Raw genomic sequence first — 14817 nt, 5'->3', positions numbered from 1 at the left:
CGCCTTACCTCGGTTTCGGATAACCCGGAGCAAACAAGGTGCTGGCAGCATCGGCGTGTCCCCAGTCCATCGGTGCTACCACCATGTCCCACGGGGCTCCCCGGCAGCCACCCACCAGCCTCCCCACCTCACCAGATGTGGACACAGCCACATCTGGCCAAGGAAACAGCTCCCTCTCCTGCGGCAGAGGCGCACGGCCAAGGAGGGCACTCCTGCCGCTGGGTCCCCGCTTGCAGACGTTCATCAACAGCCCCAGTAACGAGCCCAGAGCTCCTTTTCCCAAGTGAACAACCGCTTCTGGCAGGGACGGGACAGCCCAGCATGACCCAAAGACTCGGAGGCTACATGAGGGCACGTGCCTGGGATGGCAAATGCTCACAGCTTCGTTTCCTTTCCCAGCCCCTCCGCACTATTGTTCCGCGGCAATAAATCACGGGGAGGCGCTGGAATTCAGGGCTGGTTTCTGCAAGAGGAAGCCCAGGGTGCAGGAAGCGAGATGCCGCCTCACTTTTGTTTTTTCGTTAATGCCCTCGGCTGCCGTGCTCGTTGCCGCTCTCTGCTCTGCATCCCGTTGGAGCACCGCAGCTCTCCCAGCCCAAAGCACGGCTGCTTCTCCACCCCCTCTGCTCCCTTCCCCCAGCACTGGATTACTCAATTAGAGATTATGCTTTTGCCAGTTCCCTCCAAGCCAACTGGGGCCTCTGCCAAGGTCAACACGAGTTCCAGCCAGTTTCATTAATAACTGCGAGACCAACCCACTGGAAACTCTGAGAGGTTAATCCCAGCAACAGATCAATGTTCCCGTAACAAAGCCACGGAGCACAAACGCGACTGGTGAATTACCAGCCCAGTTATCCGTGCTGGGAGCCGCGGTTCTGTCCCTCTGAGCATCCCTCCCTGTGCCGGGGCAAACCCCACGGCAGGAGACCGCAACCTCCCACTCCTCTGCCCCGGCACATTCAACGAGCGATGGAGCAGCTCCCAGCGCTGCCAAAGCCCGGGTGAGGGGGACACAGGGCTCCCAAAAGGCCTTTGGGTTGTCCTGGGTGCTCTGCCAGCCTGCGCCGGGGCTGGAGTTAGCGGCTCGCCAAGAGCCTTTCCATCCCACAGCCTGGCTTCCAGGAGTTCATTGTAAATCAGGCTCTGGAATGGGCAGCCAGTGTGAAATTTGGCATGTACACTGCTGGCTTCAATGCATCATTAAAAAGGCATTTGAAATGTGTTAATTCCTCCTTTTTCAATTAATTCCTTTTAAAGCTACATTAACGTGCATCAAAGCAAAATACCCTTTGCCCTAATTTCTGCTTTGCCATACGTATTTCCTGGTCTCGGTGCTGTCTTTTCCAAGAGTCCCCCCCGCTTTTCTTATTCCAGGTTTTAGTCTGCAGCACAACAAAAACACTCACACAGAAAGGGAAGAAATCAAAACCTTTCAACAATGTAAAGCAGAGTCCAAGTCCTAACAACACACAGCTTCTTAATAGCCTTCTTCCATCCATAGTTGTTACTTATTTGACAAAAGAGGGAAGTGGCATTGTCCCTTGTGCAGATGGGGAAAATCTGAGATATGGAAAGGGGAAGAGACTTACCCGGTGACCTGCCAGGGCAGATGGCAGCAAGGTTCAGGTTTCCTAAGCCTCCACCCAGCCCCACACCCATGGGACTATGGGCTCCCCGTAAGCATATTCCTGCTGGAGCAATAAGCTACGTGTAAGTGCAGCCAGACAGCCCTTGCATGGGGACGAAATGCAGATCACGACTGACTCACATCCTATAGGAAGGCACAGCAAACCACGTACGTGGTGGAAAAGCAGTCTCAGGAATGGGAAGAAGAACAAGTGGAAGCATAACGGGAATAAGGAGAGATAGAAGGGGAGAGGCAGGAGGAACCTCCAGCTTTGGAGAGGGGCGAGCAGACACGGCACGTCCCCGCGGGGCAGGATCACACGCAGCACCAGCTGCGCACGTACGTGCAGGGACAGGGATCGTGCAGATGCATTACTGGTCTGCTCCGGAGCCATTTGTTTCACTCTATCTGTTGTTACGTGATGAAGGTCCGTGAGTTTCTCTATTGGAAAGAAAGTAGAAGCCACTGAGAGTCCAGGGAACCAGCTCCTGCATCTCTGCCAAGAGCACACCTGGCAAATCCGCATCACGGCAGCTCTTCCAGTGAATCTCACATCCAGGTTTGCAGTGGTGGAAAAAAAATATTCCTGCTTTAGTTTTGCCTGGTTATTCTCGGCCAGCTCAAGGGAGCACCTTCCCCGAGGCAGTACCAGGCCACGCTGGCACAGAGGGCACAGGGAAATTTAATATTTCCCCAGCAGACCGTGCTCACCAGAGCCCTCCTGGTCACATCCAGCAGCAGGAGCCCAGGACCACAGCACTGCAGCAACATGACAGCAACCCCTCTGGCAGGGAAAAAGATGCTGAAGTGGGGGACAGCAGGCAAGGAAACAACCTTCTGCTCCATCTTGAAAAGAAACACTAATATTTGAGGATATGAGCAACGTGAGGTTATTAAGGAAAGGTAATATCTTTTATTAGACCAACTGAGATTTAGCCATAAAGCTGCTGTTTTTGAAAGGCACGCTGCCCAAAAGCACGTCTGTTTTCTCCAGCTCCAACACACTGATCCAACAGAAGACCGCCTCCTCCTTGCAAACCAAGCCTTGCTTGGAACGAGGCTGCAGGGATCCCAAACGGGGTAAAGGGGCCCAGCTCTCCCCACATTTGGGAAAGGCAGATGAGGAATAAAAGTCACGAGATCCACTTCTCTTCAGAAAAAAACTTTGGAACCTGTTACCAGCATTTGCCACATGAATTATTCTACCTGTGTTCAGAGCACGGATTACGGCCCAAAACAAAGGCCTTGGAAATGTGTTAACTTCTCTCCCTGGGCTGAGGGTTGGTAAACCCGATGTAACCAGTAATTATCAGGGATGTGCTAAACTCACACCACCACAGACCTGACACTGCATTTCAGCTCCACCACTGCTCTGAAACCAGAGACCAGCAGATATCCGCTGCCTGAAAGCAACATCCATCGCTGCTGCATTACAGTGACGTTCCTTGGGACAGTCAGGCTGGCACCCAGAGCGCACAACCAACCCCCTGCCCTTTGTATTGAGGGTTTTGTGAAGTTCTTTACTGTGCAAAAATTAGCTCGATCAGCAGAATCACCATGAAAAGCAGCCATAGCGCTGTTACTCTGAGCTCCTCCCTGCACAGTGACTGCAACAACGTGGAATGGGGTAAAGGTTAAGTGAACAACTCCTGGGATGCTCAGTCTAAACAACGACCGGTGCGTTTAGCAATACCAGGCTCACGTGGTGCATCTCACCCGGCTTGCAAAGCTGCCCTAGATACAATATCGAACAACTTCATCGGCACTGAGTCAGCAGCAGATGGAACAGTAAATTCCCCTTTCCGGCTCCGGTCACTGCGACACGCGTCCTGCTGCCACGCGTGCGCCACCGCCCCGGGACACGCGCAGCTCACGGATGCACAGACGCCTCTGGCTCTACCCCCACCTTGCAGGAAAGGAGGAATCTTGCAGAATAACCCCCGAGAAGGAAGGACACCCTGAGCAAGAAGGGAAAACACGGTGCTGCTCGAAGCAAAGCGCGGGCCAGCGTCCGCAGGGACGGTGCAGAGTGGGGATGAGCTGGCAGGGCAGGCGTCATCCCAACGTGTGGTTTTAGCGAGTCCCATCAGCCAGGGAGAGGAGCAGACTGCAGCAGTGGAGCTCGGCACAGAGACTCTCGGGAAGGTCTTTATCAGCTGCAAACGCTGACATACCTTCCGAGCGGTGCTCCTGCATCCCAGACGTGCGTTCTGCTCCTGACCGCTTCAACAGCACTGAGACCAGCCCGGTTCCACAGCGTGCTCCATCAAACCCATTCTGGAAACAGCCCCCGCTAATTTGGAGCGACTAATCCCAGCTCCACTTAGGCTCTCACCAGTCAGGGACACCACATTATTTTTTTCTTCCCTCCAGATCTGGAAATTACAAATGGCTCCACTAAAAGCATAGTCTTGTCATGCTGTCTCTCAGCTTTCCCTCTTTCATTAACAAATGCTTTAAGGCCCACAAAATGCATGTAATTTTTGGAAGCGTGTCACAGACCAAGAAGCAAAGGCAGTCCTTGAACTCACCAACTAATGCCTCAGGAGTGGCTTTGCCTACTAGAAACAAACAGCTGAGACAATACGTGGTTTTCCAGTGAGAGGCAGAACAGAACTGCTGATGGAAATAATGTGCAGACAGAAAAGCTGTCCTGGTTTCCTCACGTCTTTGGAGATGGATAATTTTTGTTTTGTGGCCAACAGCTGATTTTCCCCATCAGCCACCCAACCCAGCATCCCCCAGTACACTCTTGGGTTCAGAGCCAGCACAAGACATCCCGGTGGCACATGGAACAGGCTCCTCCTGCCTGTCACAGCATCACCTTGGGAAGATGCATCTCTGAGGGACCAGCAAAGATGGGGCACAGAAGGGCCACGGCACCTCGGAGGCATCTTTTTGAAGGCAACACACTCTCAAGAGCTAAAGGAGAGCAAGCTGACACGTCTGGTGCGTTTCTCACGGACTCGAACTTCAAATACAGCTCATGAAAACAAGCTGCTCTATCCCTTGCCAGCATTGGCTCACCCGCGATACCAGCACTGGCCATTCCTCATTAACAGTCCCGCATTCCCCCCTCCAGGAGACCCAGAATTCCCCTAAACTTAAACATCCTTCACACGTCACATGGGTCAGAGGGATCTCATGTAAGGCTGTATGGATAAGGGATGCCTGAATATCCCGGCACACCCAAGCGAGAGCTTTCTCGCCCATGTGTTATTTCCATCAGCTCCCACAGCAAACCAGTCCCTTCCTCTTCCCTTCCCCGAGGGCTCAGACATCTCCCAAGCCAGCCTGCGGCTGCACTAACCCTCAGCACAGCACAAACCAGCTGTCCCCAGCCTGTTCACCCAGCACAGCGTTCCCGTCAGCCAGCAATATGCCCAAGCTCGAGGTAAAATCAAATACAATTTACCCCAATGTAGCATGAAAGTAAATCCAAATAGGCAGGTGAGCTAGGGATTTCTCCTTGCTACATCTATCACATGCGCAGAGGAGACAATTGCAAGTAAACAACTGGATTTGTTAAATAAGACTAAGACAAGGTAGGCTTTCCTGGGGAAGATTATATTAAAGAACCACCAGCAACCGATCCAAACCCTTCAAGCACTGATATTAAATAAAGAGAGGTGATAAATGAGGAAGGTCAAGAAAAATCAAATCAGGGCACAGCATCCAGAAAAGCCAGACATGACCACCCCTAATTCAGCCTACGGGAGCTTCCAAATTGTTCTGATGCATCTAATAGCCCAGTAAATACAAACCTGTGACTATAATAATTATGGGGAAAGCCGATACGCTTCCGTTTCTCCGAAGAGGCCACTCCGTCCCAGCAAACACCACCCAACACCGCCAAGCGCTGTTTGATGCAGCAGGAACCACCACCTGCACTGGTTTCAGGAGCAGCTCAGAGCCTCCAGGGCAGCTCTACACAAGCCAAGGGGACCCCAAAACACAGATCCCACGCCCAGGTGGCATCCCGGGCTATTGTCCCCTTACCTTTGAGAGGTCCTCTGTCCCTCCCTGCTGGCTCTGGTTCAGGAGAGGCGAGTGCCGCATCAGGGGGTCCTGCAGCAGGTCCAGGCGCGGTCTCTTGCTTTCAATGAACTCCAAGTCCGACGGCTTGGTCAGGTCAGAGAGATAGGGGTGCGCCTCGGTTCTCAGGTGCAGCTCCTGAGATCTGGGGGCAAAGAGAAAGGAGCCTTTAGAAAACAAACCACTCTGCTCTCCCATGCGCTAGGACTGCAGGCCACTCGAGGAGGACAGAGGGCTCAACTTCTGCCCATTAAGGGAGTGGAGCATCTCCTGTGTGAGGAAAGGCTGAGGGAGCTGGGGCTCTTGAGCTGGGAGAAGAGGAGACTGAGGGCTGACCTCATTCATGGGGATCAATATGGAAAGAGGGAGTGTCAGGAGGATGCAGCCAGGCTCTTCTGGGTGACAACCAGTGGTAGGACAAGGGGCAATGGGTGCAAACTGGAACACAGGAGGTTCCACTTAAATATGAGAAGAAACTTCTTCATGATGAGGGTGCCAGAGCCTGGCCCAGGCTGCCCAGGGAGGCTGTGGAGTCTCCTTCTCTGCAGACATTCCAACCCGCCTGGACACCTTCCCGGGTAACCTCACCTGGGTGCTCCTGCTCTGGCAGGGGGGTTGGACTGGATGAGCTTTTGAGGTCCCTTCCAGCCCCTGACACTCTGTGATCCCCCAGGAGGATGCTGGTGTTGGGTTAACGGTTGGACTCCATGATCTTAAAGGTCTTTTCCAACCTAAATGATCCTGTGGTGCTAAGGGAGGCCAGGTGGGCCTGGACTCAAACATCTCAGGACTTCGCAGACCCATAGGTCGGTGCATCTCCTGGAGTGCTCAGTCCGCGCAGGCAGAACCAGAAATCTCTCGGGGAGCAGGACGGGGGGTGCAGCATCACCGCCAGCCTCCCAGGCCAACAGGCCAGCCCGCTGTCCCCCTCCTCAGCATCGGCACCGTGTCACCTGGAAACCCCACTGCCGCCTCCTGTCCCACCACACGCGGTGGGTGGCTGTCCCTGCACCGGGACAAAGCAACTGAGGCTGCAGGTTTGAGTCTTCCCTGTCACGCCACGTGCATTAGGCTGCCCAGAAAAAGCCAAAGCTCAGAAAACCCTCAGTTCTGGCCCATAAATCCCCCTGTGGCCCCTAAGACCAGGCAGAGCTCCTTTATGCCATATTTGGCTTATTTAGTCAAAGGTACCCACACCACTGCTTATTGTTAGCATCTTCTACAGGAGTGCCAAAGATTATATGCTGGGGAAAAATGCATCCTCCTCCGCGGCTAGACAGTAGGGATTTATTTTTCCAGGATGAGGGAGGAAAGAAACTGGCCACATGTAGCTGCACGTCTGACAGGGACCTGGCAAACTGTAAAAGCACATTATCCAGTGATAGGAACTGCACCGATGAGCCACGTCGGGCTCAAATATCTTTCACTTATTAAATGTGATGCAGTCGGTAATACCTGGATATTGGGTTTGCTTTTTTAAAGCAAATATAAAACTTTTTTTTGTAGCTCTGTTTTTCCTAGCGGGATTCTCCTGGAGGAATTGTAAAGGGATCCTAACAAAAATACATTAAACGTTTTACTGTGCCTGAGGGTCAGCTTTGCTGCAGCAACTCCAAGGGTGTGTTTTTAACACTTTAGGCAGAAGTGTCTTTTAAAGAAATAAAAATTAAATTAAGCACAGGAGATTCAAAGCTTGGGGAAAAAAAAAAAATAAATATGGTGCGCTTTTTCCCCCCCCCTTTTCTCCCTTAGACAAGGTTGTTCAAGTTCTCCTGAGCCGCGTGGTGAAGGATCCTCCCCGGTTACCAAACGACAAACCAAACAGCGTCTGAAACTACTCGAAGAGGAAGAAAGGATGGGATGAGTTTTGCCACACACAAAAGACAGGGGGTCTTGGGCATCGTTTGGCCCCGAGCCACAAACTGCAACTCCTGACGTTAATTTCTACCAAGCTAATTAAATATCTTGGAGAGGATGACAAAAAGGGAAGGAGCCAGAGCCCTCTGAAGCCGGCAGGAGTCTTTCCAGCAGCTGTAATGGTTTGGGCCACATCCAAAGAGAAGATGAACCCCATGAAAGCCACTTTGTGAGGGGCAGCACCTCAAGCAAAGCTCTGCCACCCCTGCAGCGCTGGGGCAAAATCAACCCCACTCCAGGGAAGCAAGATAGGGTTTTTTGTTGGTTTTGGTTTTTTTTTTAATTTAATCATCAACAGTCAGTGCCGGGATTGGGGCAGCAGCTTTGCCGCTGACACACAGGAGCAGAATCTGGCTCATCCTCCTCCTCCTCCCAGCACGAAGGGGCCGGGGCAGCTCCGGCGCTGCCAAAACTTCAGTGCAGATCAGCTCTTAAACGTGGCATTGAGGCACCGCTCGCTTCACCTGCAAACACTTTCACACTGAATGATCCTCGGGCTTTCTCAGCAAGCCCAGAAATCCCTCCTGGCACCTCTGGAGTTTCCTGCTGGCTGGTCCCAACCCCTCGCACAAACCCTGCCCGCCAGCACCCGGGGCTCTGCTGGAAAACCCAGGAACAATGAGCAACTGTTGAGCTGGGCAGGTGTTAAAATATTCCAACACCCAAGGCCCTGCTGTACCGAAGCAATTTAAAAAGACAGATGTATTTATTTTCACTTATTTTTTTTTTTTAAGGCTGTATTACCAAGAAACTGCTAATTGACACAGGACAGCTCTGAGACCTCTGCAGTTGTCAGGAACTCAACACAACCCACTGCACAGACACGACCACTACACTCAGAAAAAAACCATGTATTTTTAAGATAAGAGCACCACTCAGCTTTCCAAAGGCAATTACTCACCACAGGGCAGGGGCCACGCCGGGGAAAGCAGCTGCAATGTTACAGGGTGCTATTTTATTTCCATTTCCCCATCCATTGGAACTGCTATTAACTTTATCCACTGGAATTTCCAGCCGCTCCCGAGATCGCTTTGCCCGACACAACCATATCCAAAGGCTCTCACTTGAAGCCTTCACGCCTCTCACTCTTCACAACAGCCTTTATACCGCAATGACGGTGCTGACAGGGTCCCCTGCTTGAAAAACCCTCCCCTTACACAGAGTTTGAGGTTTTGCTGCATTTTCCAAACAGTTCCCACCTGGCTGGTTTATTCCAGAGCTTCCTGCTTTGCTGAAGGGAAAGAGTGGTTTTAATCACATGCGAGTTATGTATGATTAGATGAAATAAACCAAATGCTAGCATTAATGATAAAGCAGGGCGGGTTAGTCCTCATCTGGAGTCCTTTGCCATGAACACTGAACTACCCTGTTTCCCTCAAAATAAGACAGGGTCTTATATTAATTTTTGCTCCGAAACTTAGTACATTTTTTACATGTATAGCTGCCTAGACACTATTTAACTTGACTTTTTTAATGAACTGTAACTAGGGCTTATTTTTGGAGCAGGGCTTACGTTTTGAGCAACCTCAAAAATCCTGAAAAATCATGCTAGGGCTTATTTTTGGGGTAGGTCTTATTTTCGGGAAAATGGGGTATTTAACAGCAGCGTAGTGGTGTGAGATGTGCTGATGCACCGAAGCTGAGCACCCAGAGCCCGCCCCGACGTCCGGCCATCGCACGCAGCTCTGGGTCCAGAAGACCAAGACAACCCCAGGTTAGACCTTTGGTTTATTAGTAATCTGACAAACTCCTCGCATTCCGCCAGCTGCAGAGCCGCGTTACTCGTTCAGTGGGGCCGATTCCCCAGGAGACTCACACTGGGGGTTCACCAGGAGGTCCCACGCATGTGCCCACATCCCCACGCAGGGCAGGGGGCTGCACCTCAGCCGCCCCTCGCAGCCCCCCCAGCCAAGCCAACCGCAATTTAGAGCGGATGCAGGATTTAAAACCTGCATGCTGAAAAGCTGCATCCATGGAGCCTGAATTATTCACGTACAGGACCAGCAAAAGCTTTAACACCGTTCCACACAATGGCACTGGCTCATTCAAGAGGAGGAGCAGAAATATTTGTGTGTCTCCGCAAGCTCCTCCACATGCTCCTCATTCACCTCTTTCTCCAGGCACCCAAAGCCTGAAGCCCCACTGGAAAACCCTTTTTGGCAATCCGGGGGGGCTGGAGCACTCCCTGGACTAATAGCTGAGGGACACCCCACGTTCCCGTTCGTGCTGCACCGCAAGATCGCTTTTCCTCCCTCAAAATAAAGCTGGGTCAAGATAATGCACGGGAGAGTTGCCTCCTGAACTTCTACCTCTCCATCCCCAGGTTTCCCCTCAAATTCCCCTGCCAGGGCACACTGGCCCAATTCCACAAAGCCCAGTGTCTCCACATCTCTGCACCTCCCGTGCCCGCCCATGGACGTGTCCCCAGCGCACACCAGAGCGGAGGGCACTGGTGAGACCAGGCTTCACCCTGGCACCGACTGTCCGGACACCAGCATCTGCCCTTTCCAGCCGCTATTTTCCCACCTTCATTTATGGGGAAGAAAAAAACAAACACACACACACAAACATGCAGCTCCCAGAACATCATTTCAAGTGTGAAAAACAACAAAGTTGGACAGCTGCAGGGATTTCAGCCGCACCGCCGCTCACTCCTGAAAAAAGGGTCACCTTTAAAAACGGAAGCATAATTAAAGACCGTAAATAAAAATCACATCAGTTGCGCTGTTAACTCCGGAGCAGTTGGTGCCATTAGGCCCAGCACCGAGAGCCACGCACAACACCGCGGCTTCCCACCGCTCCCCGACTCCTCGGCCAGAAGGATTAATCACATTCAATAAGCCCAGTAATGAAGCCTGCTCTCATGCTGGATTGCACGTGGCTATCTCCAACGGCTGCAGAAACACAGCAGCTGCTTAACGTATCCTAAATGTCATATTTCTGATCAACGCCGGGCAAACTCTTCAAAGTCCTCACGACTGCTAAGCAGAAAGGCTCTGAAAAAGGAGTATGGTCTCCTGAACTGGGAGAATAGTCTCCTATGAACATAGTGACTCATTCTGCATAAAGGCGGAATATACGGTGTTAGCATGCATACCACTTATTTACAGCCATGTTTTCCACCAGAGAAGCCATTATCCACAAAAGCATTCCTGCATTAATACAGAAACTTGCTCTAAAACTGTAATGCATATGGAAATTCAGAAAAACCCAGTTCCTTGATTCTTCAGACCCCTAGCCCCACTAGCACCTGCCTTTTAACACTCAACCCAGTTTTTCTCACTTTTGTGGACCAAAATCTATATATATAGAAGAGAAGAAACCCCTAATGCTTGTCACCTTGCCAGGACATTCCTCTGCAAGTATTCATGGTACGACTTGTACCAACAGCAGATCCTGAAATACTTCTCTTCGCTCCTGCAGTCCAGTTGGCACAGCCAGCCGAACGAGCTAAGGGGAAGTCTGTGGATCCTTCCAAGAAAAAGCCTGCTCCCAAAAAAACCATCAAGGAAAGCAGCACATCCCTGCAAAAACAGGCAGAGCCAGCTTTCCTTACAGCAACAGAGAGGTTCAGGTTTTCCTTCTCCCATCCAAGCCAGAATTGCTGCGCAGGGAGTTCACGTCTCTGCCCATCCACCACGGGAGGATGAGGACTCTCCAGCTGATGGATGTGGAGAAAGGTTGTCTGCAGCTCCCAGCATCTCCTGCAGGACTGGGCTGCCTGGGGTGGGAAGCAGAAGAGACATGTCACCCCCCAGGGAGCAGAGCCCACAGCGGTGGGACACTTCAGGAACTGGTTCTCCCCATCCTACCTGACCCACCAGGCTCGGCTGTGGGGACACCAGCTGCCTGAGCCTGACATCGAACACGCTTCTTGCTCAGGGAGCCCCAAAACACGGGACCATCTCAGCACCCCGTTCCTTCCAGCAAGTTACCACTCAGCACCTTTTTGCCACCAACACCTGATTCACACTAAAACCACTGTGCCCATGGTGAAATGCTTCACCGCTCGTTCCCTTCCCACTGGACCACAACTAACCACCACCCTGGTGACTACAGCAAAACTGCAGCCAGGACAGACAGAGAAACTGCGAGGCTGTAGGAGGACCATCTCAGCAAGCCCACGTGATTTCTGCAGGATTTAAAGCCACCACAACCAACACCAGACAGGCTGTTGCCCCCAAACACCCAAAGCAACGGGGAATGTGAAGGGTTCCCCTCCACCAGCACCTGCTCCAAGGGGAGGATTGCCTCCTGTCCACCATGGCAGGGGACCAAGGTGAGGGTCCTTCCCTTCAGACCCAGCACACCCCCGTGCTTCCCTCTGCTCACCCCCCGTGCCTGCTTTGCAGAGGTTATTTGTTTCCCCCTCCCCAGCCCCTCACGCCAGCTGCCTCTGCTCACAGCCATCGGTCCCAGCCACGAACAAAGCCCGAGCGCTCACAAATGCGCCCGGCGTGAACCTGCCAAGAGGACACAGCTGCAGAGACGGCTGATCTCAGCGCCTCCCCTTCACCAGGCTTGGCTCCACACCAGGCAGAGCCGGAGCTGGTTTTTGGGGTGGACATCAACGACCAACCCAACCTGCTCCAAAAGCTCCAGGGTCTTGGCCCTGGAGCACCTGAGGAACCCTCAGGTGAGCAACCAAACACGCAAAGGGCTCCACGACAGCACATCAGGCGCTGTTTGAGAGCAGGTCCTCACAGCACAGAGATGAAAACGCAAAGCCCCCCACAGGATCAACTTCTAACTGTAGCACTTAAAGATGTGGAGAAACAGCAGCTGGCTTTGCAAAATGGACTAACACCTCCCCAGCGCCACCCAGTTTGAATGACTTCAATAATTAATTACCCTGGGTTGAAAATGTCTGCAGACCCCCCATCCTGCACCACCAGATATCCAACTTTTTTTTTTCTGAAATGAGCCTATATTCCAGCATTTTGGCACAAGATGCCAACTGAGCTCAACTCTAGTGGTATTTTTAGCTTTATTACCCAGTATAATTTTTGCAGAAGATCAATTCTTCAGATGTTACAGGGAAAAAAAGATGATCTGTAAGTTGAGCATGTTATTAAAAAGTTTCTTTTTATAGCGTGCCAAAACTTCACGATTCAGGTTGGGAGTGCTGAAGTGGCCATGATAACCATTTGGTTGTGTAAACCTGGCAACCTCAACTAACATCTACCCACATTCGCATGTCTGTCAACACAAAAAGTTTGGAGGATCTGAAACATCTGTAAGCCGAAGCGAGATGCCTGGACGACCACAGCAGATCAGGCATGTGGTACAGTAGACACCAAGGTTTGCAGTTGGTTTGGGGTTTTTTTTGTTATATGGAAGAACCAAGGTACATTTTTTTTTTAAATAGCACATTCAGACCTTGAAACCTTCATTTTACTGGGGAGCAGAACCGGTTCTCCATTTTGCAAACCGTAAGTAGTGTGAAAAACAAATGGGCATGAGCACGTTGTCAGGTCCTCTTTACCCATCTCCCCCAAATTTAGCTGAATCTGACCCACTTTAACATAACCATGTTACTCTGTGCTAAGAAATTAAAGCCAAGGCAATGCAACACAGGGCGATAAATCACTGACTATCAGAAGCAACGTGACCCTCTGTACACGCAGGAGCCACAGGCACAAATCAGAAGCGCAAATCCAGGGGGGAAGACACAAAACTAACTTTGGAGGCTGCTTTTTGCCTCCAGATTCTCCTGGCGCTGATCCTGCTGAGCACCACACTGGATCCAGCCCATGAGAAAAAGCAGGTCCTGTCCGCATCTACACCTTTCCGCATCCAGCCTTCCTGAGGTCTTTCCTCCCTCCCGTAACAATTATGATTTCAGAGAAAGATTCATTTCTGCAACTCTGTGCTGTTTTTATTCTTAGCCCAAGGAATGAGCCTCAAAAAAAAAAAAAAATTTGCATAAATCTACCCTAGCAAGGTTCTTATTTCCCTTCCAGGCCAGTTTTTTTTCCAAAGCCACTAAGCATCAAATACAGAAGAGAAACTGTGAGAGCGCAACGTTTTGTGACGAAACAGAGAGTGAGAGTGATGGCCTTCGGAACAGACCAGCTCCTGTGGTTAGAGCATCTACGGCGTTTCCAGCCACATGGCGCTGCCCTGGGTCGCACCCAAAAACGCTGCCAGCCTCCCATGGCGGCTACGAACGTCACCGGCGCCACGGGGAGAGCCGGGAGGGGAGCAGACAGGAATAAAGCAGCTCGGAGAAAGTTGCGAGAGGGATGCAGAAAGAGAAACAGAAACAAAGAAAGCGAGGAGGAAGAGCAGCAGAGGAAGCGGAGACACGCGGTGGAAATGAGCTCTTCTCAGCCTCGGGAGCCACAGACCAAACCTGACCACAGGGCTTTATTTCCAGCAGTGAAGAAAGCCAATGCGACCAGTTACAGTGACACGTAGCTTCACAGAAGGGAAGGGAGGTGGGTTTTTGTTGTAGTTTGGTGTTTTTAAGATGTCTTTAAAATGCATGACAGTCCAAGGCAAGAAACCAGAAGGCAAAGGTGCCAAGTGCGTTTGCACAATGAAACAAAGACTGGCACAGAGACTGAGCACGGTGAGTACAAATACAGAACAGAACATTGGACAGGGGTGACAGTTTTAAACTAAAAGAGGGGAGATTCAGGCTAGATAGGAGAAATATTTTTTTTTTTTTTTTTTACGCTGAGGGTGGTGAGAGCCTGGCCCAGGTTGGCCAGAGAGGTGGTGGATGAACCATCCCTGGAGACACCCCAGGCCAGGCTGGACGGGGCTCTGAGCAACCTGAGCTGGTGCAGATGTCCCTGCTCGTGGCAGGGGTGGCACTGGGGGAGCTGGGAAGGTCCTTCCAACCCAAACCATTCTATGGTTCTATGACTGCCCGGGTCCCAGAGCCGTGCACAACACTTGCTCGCGCAGTCAGGGTGCCCGTGGCCGCCGGATCAGGGGATGGTACCTCTCATTGCCCGGCTGGAACTCGGAGAGCAGGGACGGCCTCCGCCGCTGCGGCTGCATGATCGACCCCGGCGGGAGGTGGGACACAAAATCCCTCGAATGATGCTGGTACTCCAACAGCGCGACGTCCTGCAAAAACAAACACAGGAAAGCTCATTAGGCTGGTGGCCACTTTCAAGCAAGCATTGAACCCCAACAACTCAGAATAAACCATGCAGATGTTCCTCCTTTGAAGCACCGTGTTGGGATGAGAGCTCGGCCCCCGGTCCAACCTGCCTCCAGCCTTC

The 14817-nt window shown here is 51.7% G+C and overlaps 1 protein-coding gene across 12 annotated transcripts in view; it reads right to left on the bottom strand.

Moving 5' to 3' along the window:
- Nucleotides 1-14817, bottom strand: part of NCOR2 (nuclear receptor corepressor 2) — a 226376-nt gene that overhangs the window by 131225 nt on the left and 80334 nt on the right. For all 12 annotated transcript variants that reach the window (XR_010607082.1, XR_010607083.1, XM_065646424.1 and 9 more), the window contains exons 3-4: nucleotides 14532-14659; nucleotides 5627-5807 (exon numbers count right to left, since the gene is read on the bottom strand). Coding sequence is in view for 10 of the 12 variants with exons in the window: in XM_065646424.1 (XP_065502496.1) it covers nucleotides 5627-5807; nucleotides 14532-14659 (309 nt within the window). In the remaining 2 variants the exon portion in view is untranslated. The remainder of the gene's footprint in view (nucleotides 1-5626; nucleotides 5808-14531; nucleotides 14660-14817) is intronic.

This window comes from Caloenas nicobarica, chromosome 16 (assembly GCF_036013445.1).
Source record: "Caloenas nicobarica isolate bCalNic1 chromosome 16, bCalNic1.hap1, whole genome shotgun sequence".
Lineage (NCBI taxonomy): Eukaryota > Metazoa > Chordata > Aves > Columbiformes > Columbidae > Caloenas > Caloenas nicobarica.
This window is presented reverse-complemented; position numbering and strand designations above follow the sequence as displayed.